The sequence below is a fragment of the Tympanuchus pallidicinctus genome, unplaced genomic scaffold (genome assembly GCF_026119805.1).
Source record: "Tympanuchus pallidicinctus isolate F22 unplaced genomic scaffold, pur_lepc_1.0 scaffold9, whole genome shotgun sequence".
NCBI lineage: Eukaryota > Metazoa > Chordata > Aves > Galliformes > Phasianidae > Tympanuchus > Tympanuchus pallidicinctus.
In genome coordinates this window covers 7,901,598-7,921,591 of record NW_026294813.1, presented here as the reverse complement: position 1 = coordinate 7,921,591, position 19,994 = coordinate 7,901,598, and the positions used below count along the sequence as shown (strand labels likewise).

Below are 19,994 nucleotides of genomic sequence, written 5' to 3'. Positions count from 1 at the left end.
GAGACCCTGTGACTATTTTCTCTTTAATATGTTGCTTACTGATAATGGGTAATAAGTGTATAGTTAATTATTTAGACTATAATATGTGTGTATTTCAGTGTTCAGTGTTGCAAATTTTATATGTTCATTCTTAACAATTAAAAAAAATAAGTTGCTAATATTGTCTTCAAGATGCTTCCTCTAACATTTTTGTTTGTTTGCTTTATTTTTGTTAAGGTCTCGTGATGTGGCTGAAGTAAATGTTTCTATGCAGTTTATGCCCAAAAGTATCAATATCCAACAGCAAAACTGTCAGATAAACAAAAGAAAAACAATATGCATAAATGCCACGATTTGTTTTAAGACCAGACTAAAGTCAAAGGAAGATATATTTGAATCCAGTAAGTAGGAAAGCTCGAGATATGTTACAAAAATGTTATGCCCACATTAGTTTGTTTCTCCAAAAATTGAATACAACTCTCTTTTTAAGAGTGCAAAAAAGAATGTCTGGAGGTAAAATCATGGAGAATATTAATCTCAACTTCCTTTGCAGGTCTACAGTACTGGGTTACTCTTGACGCACAAAGACAGATATCTCGAAGCTTGTTCACGGAAACTCATGAGAGGAAAATGCAAAAAAATATAACTATCAAAGGGTCACAATGTATTAAACATAACTTCTACATGTTGGCAAGTAAATCATTTAAAGTGGCTATGTTTTTCTCTAGTTGGCACTGTAATAATCCAGATGTATTCCATTAATTGTAAACTGGACTTTTTAATCCTAAAACTGTGCATGAAGTGCATTTACTGTTTAGATATTTGTATATGTACATAGATGCAAACTATTTACTTTTTAAATGCTCTGTTTATATTTGTCTCTTTGTTATGGATCTGTCTTAGAAACGAGCACAACACATTTCAGTTGAATTAAGCAACTATCATAGTTAATAGTTTTGGCACATTCAAAACTGCTGGAGCACATAGGCTGTAAGTTTAATTTGATTATTGGTGCAATTTCTTCTAATAAAACTGTAATCAAAAACTCTCAAATTAGGTTTGCGAATAGAGAATACTAATTGACTGTAAAAGAAGAAATGTAATTAGCAACTACAGGAATGAAATTGCCCAGGTTATAACTAATGTGCAGGGTGAACTGAGTGTTTATTACAAGCTCCCCGCATTTTAAATGTTTAGCAACTTCACAGCAGTAACGTAATTCAAAACTAATGATAAATGGCAGCTAACTTTTGCTTAAGTATGCAGTATATTTCTTAGCAGCAACCTCAATTTGACTTCAGTGAAGATGATACTAGTTTGTCTTACTGATTCTTTAAGCACAAGTAAAAAGGAAAGTCTACCAGCTGACATTTCTGAGATATTCTTAAATGAAACTGTGGTGGAAACTCTCTTGCTGTGTGACATTTTTATGATAATGACATACACAGAAGCATTAGTTGTTATTTATAAGGATTGGCTTGCACATTAAATGCATTATCATCAATTGTAAGCATTCAAATATTTATCTAGCTAGGATGGTGACAGTGTGACTTAAAAATATTTTATCTCAGCCTTCTTTTTGTTGTTGTTGTTGGTGGTTTTTTTTTCTATCCTCCTTAACTAGCTTAGGTATTAAAGTGAATGTCCATAACAGCAATACAATTTTCTTTATCTTGTAGGACAAGCCTGACTTTCAGGACTCTGTAAAGGTTTTGCTGGAGTTCAATTTCTCTGATCCAGAGAGTGGACCTGTTCTTGACAACAACCTGCCAAATTCAGTATCTGAATATGTAAGTCAGCAAGATTCTGTATTAATAAACAAAATATTTAAGGTAAAACACATACCCCACACAAGACCTGAAAGTATTGTTCAAAGAGAGATAGTTTTTTAAGCCCATCCAATAGATATGTCCTTTAAATATCTGCTTAGGTGTGAAGAACTCAATTCAATGAGTTCTTGGGAACCAGTATAGGAATCCCTAGCTTTAAAGCTGTCTGGAGTTAAATGAAGATAGAGAGTAATTGTACAGTCTTCTTTTTTTTCTTTGGCAGGGAAATATTAGTTGTATATCTTAGTAGTCCTTGGCATCATTCATACTTTTCTTTTTGCCTATTTTTCTAACTTAGATGAATCACTTGAATTTCCTCATCGTTCCCTTGTATGTTTCACCTGACACTTTGAAGAATCAGTACAGATTCATAGAATGGCTTGGGTTGGAGGAAATCTTAAAGATCATCTAGATCCAATCCTCTTGTTCTAAGCAGAGCTGCCCCATACCAGCTCAGGCTGCCTAGGACCCCATCCAGCCTGGCCTTAAGGACTTTCAGGGGTTGGGTACCCACAGCTTCCCTGGGCAGCCTGTGCCAGTGCTTCACCTTCTCACAGTGAAGAATTTCTTCATAATATATAACTACTTTTGCCTTTTTTAGTTTAAAGCTATTTCCCCTGCTCCTATCACTCTCAGATCACGTAAAAAAATTGACTCCCTTCCTGTTTATTAGCTGCCTTCAAATACTGGAATGCTGCAATGAAGTCTCCCCAGAGTCTTCTCTTTTCCAAGCTAATATTGACATGTTAAACTGTTTAATATTAGGGAATACTTTTTTGAATGTCTGAAAGGAGAGCTTATATAAGGTTAGATGAAGATTTAAAATGCAAGTATTTGATTTTAATAATCAATATAATAAAATTGAGAATAAAAATACTATTGTTGCAGATTCCTTTCACAAAAGATTGTGGAGCCAAAAATAAATGCATTTCAGATCTTGTTCTGAATGTAAAAGCAAGCATAGCTGGAGACAGGTAACTACTCTGGGTTTATTGTATTGCTTGATAACTGTACAAAATTTGAATGTATAATATAAAATCTTTAGAATGATAAGCTAATACTGTGCCATGATTTCCAAAACAGAAACAATAGAGTATGGACACTAAAAGATATTTCTTTTTATTCTTAAGAATATATATAAAAAGTTAAGACGTCCAACAATGGTACTTTATTTTACAGCTCTTCTCCATTCATTGTCAAGTCACGCAATGATAGGTTCACCATCCAGCTGTCTATCAAGAACAAAAAAGACAGTGCCTATAATACCAGAGCTTTGGTTCAGTATTCTCCAAATATTATTTTTGCTGGCATTGAGGTAGGAATTTTTCACATTCATCACATTTTTCATAATTTATATTGCTATGGAGATCTAAAGAAGCCTTTGTATTAAGACTTAATTTCACTGCTCTAACATCATCTTGATTTATTAAAAAATATTCACTGGAAGTACTATCCTTGCTTATACTTCTGTAGGGATGTATTTGTTCTGTCTTAAGCCAACTTTGCTGTACCATCTAAAAATGGCTGATGGATTTCACAGTGCCATTATGTCAATAAATAGCTGCATCCCAGATAAATGCCAGAACCATCAATCACCACTTCAGATCTATCTGAATATATATATAATACATGTAGAATATATACTTATCTATGCAGAACTGCCTCATTATTTATCAGAATGTCTCCTGTCATTCCAATATACTCTGACATAGAAGCACTCTCTTTGTAGCTTTGCAGATTAATGCCTTCCTTAATCCAGCCTCAGATAGCATCTCCAAAGCAGCTGTGTTTTTGCATGCCCCTCTGCTGCCATCTATCACACAACAATGAAATGCAATGGGATATTAGCCAGGAGTTCAACATCTGCTTCCATTGCATCCACACACTGTGGCCAACATAATAAAATAGGAACCTTTAGCAGCCTTTGAATATATATGCTTAGTCAGAATTTAAAAAGTTTATGCATGATAATGATTTCACTTTCTTCTTTATTTAGGATATACAGAAAGATAGTTGTGAGTCTAATCACAACATCACCTGTAAAGTGGGATATCCATTTTTAAAACCTGAAGAAGAGGTAAACAGTTTTCCTACATTAAAAACCTAATTCTTTCATGCTGTCCTAAGGCCCGGGCATTTGTTTTGAATTTTTTTTATTTTTTTTTTTTTGTCTGGAGTACACCCCAAAACTGTCCATCTCAAGCTATTCCCAATGTAAATTTCTCATCACCCACCCTTGTAGGCAAATCAGTGCACTGAGGAAAACATCAGATTTTGGGAACCTGCAGAGTCACCTGTGGTATGTGATGATGTAAAAAGTGTATATACACTTCCATCAGTCATATCAGTCATACTAGCAGAAGGCAAGTGGCACACCTGACTAGAAAGTTCTGTTTCTAAACACATATAATATTGCTTTGGGTATGTTATAGAAAATACACTGATCAGATGTTATAGAATCATCATAGAATCATAGAGTTGTTAGGGTTGGAAGGGATCTTTAAGATTATCTAGTTCCAATTCCCCTGCTCTAAGTAGAGCTGCCCCCCACCAGCTAAGACTGCCCAGGGCCCCATCCAACTTGGCCCTGAGTACCTGCAGGAACGGGGCACCCACAGCTTTTCTGGGCAACCTGTTCCATTGCCTCACCACACTCGTTATGAAGAATTTCTTCCTAATATATAACCTAGTTTTACCTTTTTTAGTTTAAAGCCATTTTCCCTGGTCCTATCACTATCAGATCATGTAAAAAGTAGGCCCCCTGCTCCCGCGTATAAGCTCTTTTCAAGTATTGGAAAGCTACAATGAGGTTTCCCCAGAGCCTTCTCTTTTCCAAACTAAACAACTAAACAATCCCAGCTCCCTCAACCTTTCTTCAATGGTGAGGTGCTCCAGACCTCTGATCACCTTCACGGCCCTCTGCTGGACCTGCTCCAACAGCTCTACATCCTTCTTGTGCTGGTGATGCCAGCCTAGGCGCCGTACTCCAGATGAGGTCTCATAAGGGCAGAACAGGAGGGAACAAAGGCCTCCCTCTCCCTACTGGCCACCTCTCTTCTGATGCAGGCCAGTATACTGTTGGCCTTCCAGGCTGCAAGCACTGTAAACTGGCTTACATCCAGCTTTTCATCCATGTCCCCTAAGTCTTTCTCTGCAGGGGTGTTCTCAATGAATTATTCTCACAGTCTGCTCATATCTGGGATTACCCCTATATCCAAGACCAACACCTTACACTCGGCCTTGTTGGATCTTATTCTGTTTACATGCACCACTTTCAAGCCTGTTCAGGTCCATTTGGATTGCAATCCCTTCCTTCTGTTGTGTCAGCTCCACCACTTATCTTGGTGTTGTCTGCAAACCTGCTGAAGTTACACTCAATTCCACTGCCTATGTGGGATCTATAATGACAATATTGAAGAGCACTGATTCTAAGATGTACGCCTGGGAGACACCGCTCATTACCAGCCTCCACCTGGATACAGAGCTGTTGACCACAGCCCTCTGGCTACAGCCATCCAGACAACTCTATCTACCTGATATATTTCTCCAATTTGAAGGTGTGGTGTGAGTCCATGTCAAAGGTCTTCCACAAGTCCAAGTAGAAAACAGCAGTTGCTGTTCCTTTTTCCACTCATGTCATCTCTCCATCACAGAAGGTCACCACATTGGTCAGGCATAGTCTGCCCTTGCTGAAGCCATGCTGGCTGTCTCAAATATACCTCCTTATCTCTCATGTGCCTTAACATGTCTTCCAGGAGAATCTGCTCCATGATCTTCCCAGGTACAGAGAGAAGGATTACCAGACTGTAGTTTCTTGGGTCTTCCTTTCTTCCTGTCTTAAAAATGAGAGTAATGTTTTCCATTTTCCAGTCATCAGAGAGGATTTCGCCTTACAGCTATGACCTTTCTCATATGATGAAGAATGGCTTTGTAGCCTCATCAGCCATTTCTTTCGTGACCCCAGGATTCACATTACCAGCTGCATATACTCAGAATCATAGAATCACCAAGATTGCAAAAGACACCTAAAATCATTCGGTTCAACTGTCCACCAATCATCAACATTTCCCACTGAACAACATCCCTCAGTACATCTAAACATTCCTTGAACGGCTCCAGGGTCAGTGACTCCACCATCTCCCTGGGCAGCCCATTCCAGCAAACAACCGCTCTCTCAGAGAAGTATTTCTTAACATCCAAGCTAAATCTCCCCTAGTGCAACTTGAGGCCATTCCCTCTAGTCATAGTCACATGGGAGAAAAGGCCAGCCACCACCTCTCCACAACATCCCTTCAGGTGGCTGTAGAGAACGACGAGTTCACCCCTGAGCCTCCTCCAGACTAAACAATCCCAGTTGCCTCAGCCATTCCTCACAAGACTTGTGCTCCAGAGCCCTCACCAGCTTCATTACCCTTCTCTGAACACATTCCAGGGCTTCAATTTCTTTTAGTGAGGGGCCCAAAACTGAACACAGTACACCAGTTGCAGCCTTACCAGCACAGTACAGAGGGATGATCCATTCCTGGCTTCTGCTGGAACATTGTTTCTGATTCAAGCCACCACCATTGGGCTTCTTGGCCACCTGTGCACGCTGCTGGCTCCTGTCTAGGCAAGCATTGACCCATGCCCCCAGGTCTGTTTCCCATATGCAGTCTTCCAGCCATTCTGCCCCCAGTCTGTAGGGTTGCCTGGGGTTGTTGGGGCAAAGTACAGGACCGAGCACTTGGTCTTGTTGAATTTCGTCCCACTGGCTTCAACCCAGTTTGTGCAGTTGTACACACTGAGCCTTATGAGGCTATCTTAGACTTGTAGTGCTCTCCTGACTGCCACCTAGGGGTTCATGGACAAGACTAGTGCGATAATGCTGACTGCCAGAACTCATTGAGTGCCTCTCCCTGTTACTGCCATGTCTGTTGTTGCCAGTTCTCCCTCCTCATCTATCAGAGAAACTGCACTCTCTTTTGCCTTCCGCTTTCCTAATCCCATCTCTGCATGTCCAAAGGCATCTTTGTATTCCTCCCAGGCCGCTTGTCCCTGTTTCCACTACCTGTAATTTTCCTTCTTATCTTTCAGCCTGACCAGCAGGTCCTTGCTGGTTTCCTGCCTCTTCTGCTTGTTTTCTTATACTGGGAGGTGAAGAGCTCTGTTACTCTTACTAAAGTTTCCTTTAAAAAATACCAGCTCTGTTCTATCTCCCTAAGGACAGTTTCCATGTGGACATCATCCACTAATTCCTTAAGAAGACAGAAGTTTGCTCTCCTGAAGTTTATATAACTATGTCTTTCTAATACACTGTGAAATAAGACTAGCTGAGGTTTCTTGGCTCTGAAAATTTTGAGGCTACTGTTAATAAGTGATGACTTCTAGATTTCTCTCTATGTTGGAGGAAAATTTAAAAAAATAAATTCCTTCATAGAAAAGGTTAAGGTATGAATAAGGATCCCAGGTAAAAGTAGCATAATTTTACTCATTTTTCTTCAGCCCAAACTTACTTCATTAATGTGATTTTCTTTCCTTTTTTTTCTTTTTTTTTTTCTTTTCTTTAAATACATGCAATATATTTCTCCAAACAGATTTCCTTCAAAATATCATTCCAATTCAATGCATCATATCTCCTGGAAAATGCCACTGTTGATGTATATGCTACAAGGTTAGTTGCAATCTTTGCTTGTTTACACTGTGATTTTTTTTAGAATGCTCTACAACTAACTGTTTTCAACCTGAACAACCTATAGAGCTGGAAGCTTTAAAGATGTACTTGGTCCTGCAGTAGACTGAGTAGTCTAAATAAAAAGTTGTTGATCCTGTGAGCCAGAAGTGAGTCAGAAAGTGGTGGTTTTACCTTCAGAAAAGGTTTATTCTCTTACAAACTTACCATAAGTGTTATCATAAATTGCAGTTTATCAAAAATGTCTCGCCCTCAAGGAGCAAGGACATTGAGGATGTTTTCTGTGATAGAGCTGCATGAACATGCCCTCAGTGTTTGCTCTCCCTGCAAAATACGTAGATGGTATGAAAATAACGGTCCTTATTTGTTCAATTTCCATCCAGTCAGCAATCTGTAATTTCAACAAAGATGCATTTCTGAGCTGGGTCTTGTTCAGCACTTACTTTTTTTTTTTTTACTGCAAATAGTCTTCTGAACTTTATTTAGAAGATAGTAGTTGACTGGAAATGGTTGGTAGGTTTTCATAACAAGAACTGTGTGTATTTCAGTTTCTTTGTACCTCTTGCCCCCAGTATCCCTGTTACATGTGCAGATGAGTATCACAGTCTGACATGAGTGGCATATGTTTTGTTTTAGTGACAGTGAAGAACCACCTGAGACCTTGAGAGACAACAGAGGACAAGTTACAATTCCTGTAAAATACGAAGTAGGATTAATATTTGTAAGGTATTCATGCTTCACTGTGCTTCTGTTTATTAGCATAGTAAATGACAGGTGTTCAAATAGACTGCAACATTGTTTTGTTTTTGAGCTGTGCTCAGTATCTACAAATGACAATTTCCAGTCTCATGAAAACGAAGCACAAGCTTCACTGAAAAGAGCAGGCTTGTGAAATGATAAGTGACAGTGACTACTGCATTTTGCGGTAGCGCCTCTGTATCAATTTAAATTTGATTTGCAGTTTGCAGCTTTTGATTATTTTTGTTCTTACTGTACTCATTCAAAGGCATTTCAGGTACAAAAGAAGGGAAACAAGGACAGACACAAGTTCATATCACTGTAATATTGTGAGGTGTGGTGTTTGATTTCTGACTTCAAAAATTAGTCTTCATTTAATATTTACAGGGGTTTGTTTTTATCTCTTCTAAGATAAGCTTTAATGCAGATCTTAGACTATATTTTCAGAAACAGGTGGAATTCAGTTAAATTCCATCCATCATCAATATTATCAGTAGAATACAAGGCATGGTGTACATGTGTAAATATTAAATTATTCATTTGGAGTGTATTTCAAGTGTTCAAGTCCATCCTTCTCTAGACAAATTTAAAAGAATGCTTTGTTCTCTCTTTTATGTGAACACTGCCCATTTCACATGGCCATACTCTCTCACAATAAGGAATTGTGCAGGCAATATTTGTTCACTTCATTGATTTTACTGTGCACAACATTTGAAATGTACATGACAACAGGACAGCACTACTGAGAAAAGGAAGAGTTGTTTTCAGTGGAAACAGCATTACACTCTTATTTGCAAGACTAGACCCGGAGGATTAACAAAATAATGAAAATACTTCTGTGATTATCTCACTTAGAGTTTTTATGAAGTTTTTGTTCTTAATGTTTGTGTGTTTTTGTTTTTTAACCTGCAGTGTTTTCAAAGAGCACCATGTTATAATTGCTGCAAATGAAACCATTCCTACTGCTATTAACACAACAGAGCAGATAGGGGATGAAGTTACTTTGCATTATAGGGTAAGGAAAAATAAAACTTTTTTTTTTTCTCATTTAATTTGGGTCATTTAAAGTGATAGCTTCAAGTTACGGGGTACGTGACACTTTTGACAATATTTAACACTTGTTTTCTTGCTTGCTTTGGAGTAAGGTGAATCAGAAGTTTTCAGAATGGTTCATTTGCTTTGGAGTAATTCAAGTGTATTTTAGAGCTACTGCACACACGAGTAAACTTAGTCTTTGGCCATTACAGTTTAGAATAGATATTTCCAAAATCCAGCCAGCTGGGAACAGGTGAATGCTGTGATCTAAGAACATTGTCTTCTTAATGGAATGCATACTGCAAATCAAAATCTCTCGGAAAATGTACATACAGGAGTAGAAGCCCAGCCTCAAGTTGCAGTAGTGCTGAATCTAGCACTATCATAAGAGCATCCTTGTTTCCCAGTGTCAGATTCAAAGCTGAACTACGATTCTGCACATAGTCAGGATAAAAGTCTCTGAATCAACTTTGTCTATAAAACGCAAGCCAAGGAAAAGGTCTTGCTTTCACTAAGCAGCAGTTGCAAATATTTTATGTTTTTTAGGCCACCTACAGTGTTTTTCACAATTATTTCTCTTATTCTTCAAGTTAAAATCCAGTAACCCTGAGTTTTTGTAGATGATTTTTTAGATATCATTCATCTCATTTCAAAAGCAAGGATTTTGAAATGTAAAAGAGCTGGTGGACTGCAGAGCATACCATTTGTGGTCTCATAAACATAACTCATCAAGCAGCTTACTACTAAAGGGGGAAAAAGTAAAAAAATACAATCAAATACCAATAAAATAAGAAGGTATTAATCAAAATACTTTTTCATTTTTACAGATTGAAAAAGGTGAACATTTTCCAATGCCAAATCTCACACTGCAAATCTTGTATCCTGATGTAACAACGGCCAAAAACACTCTTCTCTACATTACAGCATTGTCACATTCCCAAGTAAGAATGCAGTTTGTATTTTTACCATTATTTTTACTATTAAGTTTAAAACATTTTTTTTCATGTTAAGAAGTGCAAATATTTGGGGCTATATATTGCTTCATAGCCTACATCTCTTTAGACTAAAAGATTAGATGCTTTTATTTTAGTAATATCTGAATATTTCATAGGAAGACAGAAAAGAATTATTAGAAGGAAATGAACAAGTTTAAAACAGCTTTGAGCAATAATTGGAATATAAAAATGTTGATTTGGTATATTGCCAAGTGCTGAGAAGTTCAGACTGGGATACCAGGGGCAGAACTTTCTTTCTTAGTTCTGGCTGCTGAGCTTCTGATTGTCTCCATTCTTAGCAGTGCTTCTTGTGAATACTCTAGCCCTGCATTTAAATCTAGAGCTCAATGTCCATGACATCTTCAATATTCTTCATTCTGAAATTAGCATTCCTGTATGTCTGTTCTCTGGCACGGGCAATCTTCTGTCTTCTTCCTTATCTGGGGCACTGTGACATATTGAAGGAGTAATAAGCCATGTCTTCAGTCCTCATTTTTCCATTTCACTCCTCCACAGCAGATGGATGAGATCACAATTCCAGCAAGTCCCATGACTCTAGATGTTAAACTAGGATCTATTTTACTAATTGAATAGCTCAACAAATATCACTAAGTGGTGACATGAACCTTTTCTATCATTCATCTTTTCCACAGAAACACACCTCTTCCCACATGGTTTAATTAGTTGTAATGTGCCGCACCAATGAAAAAGAAAATAAATGGTTGAAATGAAATCTCAAGGTTCATTTTAAAACAAACAAAAAAAATCAGAATATTTTATGTTTAGTGTACAAAGAAATTATGATTGTTCTTTAATTCCTTCCCCCATTATTGTCATTCCTAACCAATGACCACGTTTAACCCACCTAAGCTTCCATATATATTCACAAATCAAGATGGACCACAGGAAATTCGCAATATCTCTTCACTATGGTAATGTGAAAGTGAATATCCTGGATCTAAAGAAAAAGTAAAGTAAAACTAAATAATAATAATAAAAAAAAAAAAGCAAAAGAAAAAAGCTCTCCACTCTTCCTCTGCACTGAATATATCAAATGGTTTGTCAGGTGCCCTTGCAGGAGTCATGAAGGGTCAGCAGTGATCCAGCACCCTTTCATCCTCCCTGGCTCCTGAATCCTGCACTTCATCTACTAGTCTTTTGCTAAGGCAGAAAGCTCTGGATTCCCATTCAAAAACTATTTAGCTCTCTTAGTAGCTTGCTCTCTTGCTGGATCATGTGGCAGTCATCTTCCAGGAGGACGTTGTTTGCTTCTACAGATGTTTAAGCAACTGGATAAAATTTAAGTTATTATCTCATAAAAAGCTTGTTTGTTTATGTAATGATATTTAAATATCCATGCTGTCTGAATTTGCTTTTCTGCCCTCTTGCAATGTCTGGTTTTATTATTGCATTTACTTGCTTACCACTATTACAATTAGCAAATATTGATGTTATTAAATATAAAATATCGTTAATGTTGTCTTGTTTCCAAGACCTTCTAATGGTAACAGGTTGGATAGTCAAGCAATAAGTATATTTTTTTTTATTTCTTCTAACAGAATGCTATCTGCAAATCTAGTTATCCTGTAGATCACCTAAAGATCAGTTCTGGAAAATCATTTGTGCTGCCAAAAATAAAAGAACCTACAAAGGATACAATTATGGTAAGCCGCCCTGTGGTGTATGCTTTCAACCTAGATTTACATTTATTAACATTGAGCTGAGCATTTCTGAAGTTAGTATATAAAAACTTATATCAAACTACATCCTCTGAAAAATCACTTTGTTTAATATCCTTAAAAGGTATCTTTATGTAGGACTAGTTGTATATTTTTATTATTTCTGGCTAAAAAACTGTATGTAGAATTGAATTTATGGCTTTTTTGTGGGTTTTTTTGTTTTTTTGTTTTTTTGTTTTTTTTTGATGTTTTTTATTTGTTTTGGTTTTTGGTTTTTAATTCAACAAATGTGTAAATAATGGCAGCACTTTGGACAGATGAGTAAACCTCACCTTCATTTTCCCACTGTAATTTTCAAATAATATTGATAATTCTCATTTCCTTTGCAACTTTCCAGATAATCAGTTAAAAATATTTTCAAATACAACTGTTAGAAATGTAGTTGCTGGAGCAATATGAAAAAGTTTAGCTTCTCACATTCAAACAGAGGAACATAGTTATGTTGCCATATTGAGCAGAAAGACATCATACTACCTACTCAGCAGAGAGATGCAAGTGGCACAAGCTCAGTTTCTGTTACGAATGAAACCATGCCAAGAGATGAGCATTTTGCCGTGCTTATCATATATCCTTCATAGGGGTGGTAACAATCCAGGCTAGCATGTTTCCAAATTATCAAACATGTCTGCTGTACTTCCAGCTGATAAGTAAAGACACCTGAATTCTCCTATCTCAATTTAGATATCCCACAATTTTGAATGTTTAAGCTGTAGCTGTGCTGACAGAAAAGTATGGCTTGCAATTACAGGCTATGCCTCTGTCAGGGAACTCTGCTGCACAGCTGCAGTAACTGAGGTTTCTACAGGCTAAGGGATTGCATAGGGAGCTGTTCTACCGTATCATAAGAATCTCAACTCATTCTACATACTGTGGTGTAGTTTTTACATAAAAAATAATAATAATAATAATTAATACCCTTTGAGGATTAATATCACAACAAAACAATGATCTATAGGTATAGTATGTTTACACGTTTTTATTTTAATAATGTGAAAAATCTACTACTATTAGTTCATGTTGCTGACTTTTAAACAGGAGTGTGATACATTCAGCTGTGCATCTATTGATTGTGCCCTGGCCCCATCTGACATATCTCAAGTGAATGTTTCTTTGAGAGTATGGAAACCTACCATCATAAAAGTAAGTAAATCCCATCTTTAAGTTTGGAAAAAATAAACCAGTGTTTGTACTGTTTATTGAAATTATATCTTTAATTTTCTGGTCTGCATATTCTCAAGTATTAAAAAATTTCTACAAATTAATTTCCATGTTTTATTTACCTTAGAGTATTTAGAACTGTAAAGGAAATTCAAAACATGTTAGAAAGAAAACTCTTGCTTTTTCTGTATTGACTTTTTTTTTTCTTTTAAACTGGTTTCTAGCCTATCCACAAATTCTAATTCAGCAGATGTATGGAGGGATATATTGAAGCATATCACTTTTGAGTAAATTTTAAGCTGGAAAGACTTTTTGAATCTGTAAGGGATTTTTGATCAGTTTTTGAATCTGAGTTTTCATTATCTCTCCCAGAACTTGATCATTACGTTTCACTTCCAAATTTCTCATTTCTGCAAAGATTTATACTTCAAAATACCTAATGTAAACCGTTGGCATTTCTTTCTTCTTCCAGGCAAGTATTCATAGCTTAACCCTTGTTGTGAAAGCATTACTTCGGAGTGAAAACTCATCACTGATTTTGAGAAATGACCATCAAAAATTGGAGGTAACAACATGATAATTCAGGGATTTACATAGAATATCTTTTATCGGATCATTTGTTGTCATTCATTACTAGCAAATTGATTGCCATTTGTTGTAATGTACTATCCTACTCAAAATACAAGTAAGTGAATTCACATTTGAGCCAAATGTCAGAATTAGCCAACCCGTGTGCCTGGGATGTGTCTGAATTACTTCTGCCTGTTGCAGCGTAAATGCTTCCTGTATCTGCGGATAAAAGCATAATTAAAATGATCTTTTTAATGAATTGGTAGTATTTTCAAAGCCCTCTTGGGTTACTTATAAGTGATTCTACTTAATACATTGTGTTTTCTTTACTATTCCTATTATTAATGCTTTTTGCTCCATTCCTTCCTGCAAATTCTTGTATTTAGATTGAAGGAGTACCTTGGAAACTCAGCACATATGATAACAGTCATGCTGCTCTGATGATATTTTAAACGGACGATTTATTTATTGCTTACGTTCTGAACATTTTGCAGACCATGATTAAGATTTCCAAAGAACTCCCTCCAGGTTCAGTCCCCTTATGGGTTATCCTTCTGAGTATCTTCGCTGGACTCTTGATTCTTGCACTGCTCATATTTGCTTTGTGGAAGGTAAGCTACACATCTTCATGAAAATAAAATATGTATATGCTTGTGTTTCCCATCCTCCTTATAATACCAACCTGGACACTAAAATTATCCAATAGATAAATTGGGATGGATCTTGGAGAAAGACAGAATGACTAGTAACATTACATTTTTCTGAGGTGTAACCTGCAATGCTTGATGATTGAAGCTCATACTGATATATACATAACTGTATATTATGAAAATAACTGTAAGGTTATTTTGCTTTTGTGCTGCCTATATGTGGCAAGGTTTTCTTTGTGCAAGATAAGCCTGTGGTGTAATAATTGCCACAAGTGGGCACTCTTCTCCAAGCTAAATATTCTGTCTATATTAAAGTTTAAAGGCTGTAGGTTTTTAATTTATAACATACATAATCTGTTGAAAAAATCTTGAAAAGTATTAAGAATGATTTGTTTATCTGACTTCTAGATATTACTAAGCATTTTTATCATTGACACCATGTGCACATAACAATGATTCAGCAATCACTTTTTGTCTGCTTTTGTGACACATCTCTTTAGTTTTTCCATTCCAGGAAAAGCAATGTTGTACTTCACTTATAAAAAATTAAATGACTATTTACTGTTCTGCAAGTATGAAAATAGTGGTAAGAGCTTAGCATATAAATGCTACCAATATGGGCTGTTAGCTTTAAGTAGTTCTTTATTCGCTTCATTTCTCTTCTGCAGGCTGGATTTTTCAAGAGGCCACTAAAGAAGAAAATGGAGAAATGAAGAAAAAAAACAACACAAAACAAAAAAAAAGATTTTTTTCCTCAGGTCTGCCTCAAAAATGTGACTGTACAATTTAAAACTTAGATAAACATGCAGTGTTCACAATGTTTTCTAAACTCCAGTGCATTAAAAAAAAAAAGAGAGAGAGATCAGAACATCGAGCAATCAAATTAAACACACATCTGAATGAATCAAAGGAAGAAAATGGCCTTATGTCACTTTGTGATACTCAAGGATGTACTTTCAAGTGTTACTCATTCTAGTAGAGTAACTGAGTTCAAAGATCCTAACATTTTTAATATGGAAAATACCTAATCATATTTTTGTGTGCCTATATATATGCGGAATCCCTTTTCATCCCAAATTATGCAATAAGACATCTGTATGTAGCAATCACAGTTTTTTATCACTCTGATTTTCAAAGAGAAAATATCATACTCAAAATTTTCTCTTTTTAATGGACTGTCAGGTACAGAACATTCAAACTTTGAAAATGAACCAAATACTACATGGCAACTGAGGTAATGACATTTCAAAAGACAGAAGCATCTGCAGAACTCTGAATGATAATTACTGAAATTCGTTGAATTTCTTTCAACTTGTTTTACTGGGTCCAGCTGATACTCCAAGAAATTTTTATTGTCAAGTGGATCACTGGGGATATATCCATTAATTATGTAACTGTTTGAACTTGAAGGGGATTTTTGGCAGACCTGGAAATGTATGCACAAAATATTCAAGCCCAAGTAATTGCACGCTTTACTCAAATAAGCAAAGGAAAGTTGTGTCTGCAGATTGATATATTCGTATTTATGCAGAAAATGTTTAGAGGTACCCTGAAAGTTTGACTTGCTGTATATCTTGGAGTAGCCAAGAGGGTGCTTCGTAAACTTTCACTGTAAATTTGTTGTGTAGCTATTTAATCCAATGAGTTTAAAGTGTACAAATTTATAATTAACAAAAGAGCACAGATAAGAAACTTAGCACTGGTAAGCTTCTTCTAGTAGTGTAACTCTCACCTCATCTTTTTTACTTAGGAGTTTAAAGTGATGCATTTGCATACTTAATAAGCACTTAACAAATTATTTTGTGTCAAAGCTTAAAATTTTTTAAGTTTATGTAAGAATACACTGAAATGTAGATAGCAAAGGGTTTCTCCCAAGCTATTTAGAGTGTTCAGCTTAGCAGGAAATTTCTTTCTCCCTTTTTCTTTCACACACTTGTTTTCCTTCCGCAGTTATGTCTCCTGCAGCTCTTGGCTATCTATACGTTGTCCTTCAAAGCTTCCTACATTACCTGCAGTCACATAAAAGCTAAGAAGGAAACGGAGGCATGCAAGCTAACTGCAATTTTTCCTCAGCATGGTAATATTTAGTATTGATTCCCAGTAGATCAGAAAATGTTGAGGAGTGCTTCTGTAAGATGTGCTCATTTGGAGAAATACCTTTGCCTTGTCAAGGAATTCATCTGTTGCTACACATTTCACTGGAACAAAAAAAAAATCATCACAGCTTTCAAAAGGCTTATCTTCTGAGATAGATTCCGCGGACTTTATAGTAATAGCTTTAAAAAGCTATAATATATTTTATAAACACACCTTTTTTCTTTAAGAAAAGATCATAGATTAAGTTGAACATTCTGGCAAGTACAACTCCCGCAATGCACTGAAGGGTGCTTCACTATTTAAAAATGCTGTCTCTCCTCAGTGTCTTCTATTTAGTTCCTTAGTTAGAGGGTAGTTATTGGAAAGGCTGAGATTTGTGTGAATTCAGCAAGCAGGATTATGCTTGAAAAAGTTTGTGTCTGCCTGTGGGAAAGTTGGTGATTTCATAACAACATTCTGCTGATGGTAGCATGACTCAGAGCAGAGGTCCAAGCCCTCTGCAGGAGCACCGTGGGCTGCAGTGCACAGTGTGGGAGATCCACAGCCTCGGTGGGCTTGCTCACCGGGCTCGTCTGCATGCCTGATAGTGTGCCTGACCCTGGGGATGGGTACAAGATGTGCTGCCCTGGTCCTGAGTACCGTGTGGAAGCTGTAAGCAAGGCGGAAGAGTTGTGGGCAGGATCCCTATTTCAGTCATCATGCAAGCTAAACAGTCCTCAAAGGAAGGAAAAAATCCAAACTAGCATTTGCAAAGATGTTTTCAGTACAGTCTGAATTGAAAGTTCAGTTGTTAACAAATTAAGGTTTTTCCAGTTTGTTTGAAAGAATTATATAGCACTTGTCATCACAGCATACGAATGCCTCAGAATCACCACTTTTTATTTCTTGTAATATCCCTGTAAAGGCATAACAGTGCTATATCCCAATATGGTCATGTGAAGGAAAAATTATGAAGAAGCTGTGACTCGTCTATGCACACACATAAAGTCTATGGTAATAAAGGAAATACTTGTGTTTATTGTTATTCACCCAGTTTGTTAACCATTAGCTCATTTTTCCTAGCTTCATAAAATAAATCACTCCAAGTTATGCAATTCACACGTCACTTTTATGCAACACACTTTTTGTTTCATTCTTTAGTTATGGTAATCTGTTAACAAAAACTTTAAACTTTTCCTGATGACTTTTCATGTCATATTTTAAAGCATCAGCCTGATTTAAAATAGCCAATAGGACAGTCTATTTCCCTGAAGTTTTCACAAAAATACATATTTTATCAACGCAAGTTTGTTTGAGATCAGTGTTCCATTTTTTTAGCATCACTTTGCTTTTTAAGAGCAGTAAGAAGCTTCATGTAACCACACTGCTATTCTGTTTGTTCTGATACTTTCTCTGTTTTCACCTTTGTCCTACTATCAAATGTTCAATTATAGTATCTATTTAAAATTTAAGTATGTAAAGAGAATAGCACTGTATCACATTTCTCTTGCATGGGCTACATTATAGATTACTACATTAAATCACTATTTTAATTCACAGAATCTTTCCATGCAGCACTGCAAAAGCAGTATTTTTACTGCTTTTCACATTATGCAGCAAAAAAGCCTACTGAAATCAATATTGCAAGTATCACAATCATCTCACTGAGATTTGTCTGGTCAAGGAAAATCAGTAATCTGTTCTATTTCTTTAGAAAGACACATTAGGCTTGTATTATGGTTCCAACTACTAACATTTTTTAATTCAAATAACAGCCTATGAAAAAATATAATAAATTAGGTGTATAACCAGAGCTTAAGCTATCAAAGGAATCAGGCCCATGTCCACTCCTAATGTCAGCACTGAACTAGCTAATGTTAGAAAGAATGGACAAGCTATGTTTCTATAGCACTGCACTTTGCTGGAAGAAGGAGACAGAGCTTTAAGTAATCACACCTGCCTCAAAATGAGGCTGTTGCATATGTTGTCAGTCTATTGTATGGAGACATGTCAAACACATCTATTTTAGAGCAGTCCCCTTCGCTTCTGCTTATGTTCCTGTCACTCTCAGGCACAACCCACCTATCCTGAGCCCTTACCTGAGCCTTTCAGTACATCTCCTGTGCTGCTGAGCTGTTTTGAGCACAATATCCTCCTTCTGCAGAGCTTGAGTCAGGGGAGCACACCTTCAATAGCAGCCAATAAGGTTTGCACTTTTCTCATAGTAAAGAGAGGCTGGAGTTAGGGTCATGCTCTTCTAATGACTTTCATATTGTTTCTTTGTTTTAATACATTGGATTAACTATTGTATAGATAACAATAAAATTCCAGGAAGAAAAAGAAAGCAAAGTAAGAGATTCAGAATGTACGCTCATTAATTATGCCACTGAGCATGACGAAGATGGATTTTTTTTTAAGAAAGAAATCACAGCATTCTGCACAGCATTCTGTTTTTCCTGTAAAATTATTCCATATGTTTTATTGATTAAAAATTTTTAAATCTAATATACGTCTTTTGTAGTTTGTGTGCTTTTCAGTGATATAAGGTGCATTACAAAACTTGTAATGACTTAACTATTATCAGGGACTACTTTCATAGTGAGTCACAATCCTGTAATACCTACGTCCTGTCCAGTCACAGAGGAATGCTTACCAAACATCCTTCTATGTAAGATCTATGTATGATCTAGAGTTTGCTGGAAATAGAAGTATTTTTATGAAAATCAGACCCGTTTTTTTTTTTAAGATTAATTTTCAATGCAATTAAAAAAAAAAAAAAAAAAAAGACTAAAATCCATTTTGCGTGGCAAGGAGTGCAATACTACATTCAGTTTGCACAAAACTAGACTGTAATTAATAGCATTTAGCAGAAGGAGCCCTGATGCTTCAGATTTTGAAAGCAATAGTAGTTCATGGAGCATGTGTGGTTTGAGCCCTGTGAGGACAAAATACCTCTTCAAAAAATGTTACAGAGCTGCTGAAATTTTAGTAACTCCTGTCTGTTCACAACACACAGCTACATTCTTTTTGAAGTGGGTGACAGTGTTAGCTGTCTTCAATATAATCTTGACTTCAATTACAAATATCAACACTAGAGATGTTTGACTTTTCTCATTCTGAAAAAAAAAAAAAAAAAAAAAAAGAAAAAGAAAGAAAGAAAGAAAGAAAGAAAACAAAAAGGAAAAAGGTAACCCTCAAGCTTTTCATCTATCATAGATAGGACATGGTACTCCTTGACTGCTGTTCCTCTCTTTCACTAGCCACTCCGCCCTCTTTTGCCCTGCCTCATATCTTCTCATAAATGACAGACATTACTGAAGAGCTTACTGAATGTTGCACCTCCTAGGTATTTCAAGAAATGACAGAAGGAGCAGAATTATTTGAACCATATTGCACATTTACATCTATCATATTGGTTACCTTGGTGTAATTTGTGTCACCAGTTTTTGCACTGTATCGGTTCACTTTCAGAGGTGACCACAGCAAAATCTGGCTTCTCAGTTCCAGATCACCTTGATTTGGCACTGAAAGTCATCAAGATTGTTGAAACAAAGAAT

General features: G+C 36.4%; 1 protein-coding gene across 1 annotated transcript in view; it reads left to right on the top strand.

Moving 5' to 3' along the window:
• ITGA1 (integrin subunit alpha 1) overlaps positions 1-18,942 on the top strand; it is a 75,960-nt gene extending 57,018 nt beyond the window's left edge. Inside the window, exons 16-30 of the mRNA XM_052670225.1 lie at positions 217-380; positions 533-669; positions 1,659-1,769; positions 2,697-2,782; positions 2,988-3,123; positions 3,805-3,885; positions 7,382-7,458; positions 8,113-8,202; positions 9,127-9,229; positions 10,077-10,190; positions 11,804-11,908; positions 13,019-13,123; positions 13,614-13,706; positions 14,206-14,322; positions 15,030-18,942. Of these exons, the coding sequence (XP_052526185.1) occupies positions 217-380; positions 533-669; positions 1,659-1,769; positions 2,697-2,782; positions 2,988-3,123; positions 3,805-3,885; positions 7,382-7,458; positions 8,113-8,202; positions 9,127-9,229; positions 10,077-10,190; positions 11,804-11,908; positions 13,019-13,123; positions 13,614-13,706; positions 14,206-14,322; positions 15,030-15,074 (1,564 nt within the window). The 3' untranslated portion in view covers positions 15,075-18,942. The remainder of the gene's footprint in view (positions 1-216; positions 381-532; positions 670-1,658; positions 1,770-2,696; positions 2,783-2,987; positions 3,124-3,804; positions 3,886-7,381; positions 7,459-8,112; positions 8,203-9,126; positions 9,230-10,076; positions 10,191-11,803; positions 11,909-13,018; positions 13,124-13,613; positions 13,707-14,205; positions 14,323-15,029) is intronic.
• The last annotated feature ends 1,052 nt before the right edge of the window (positions 18,943-19,994 follow it).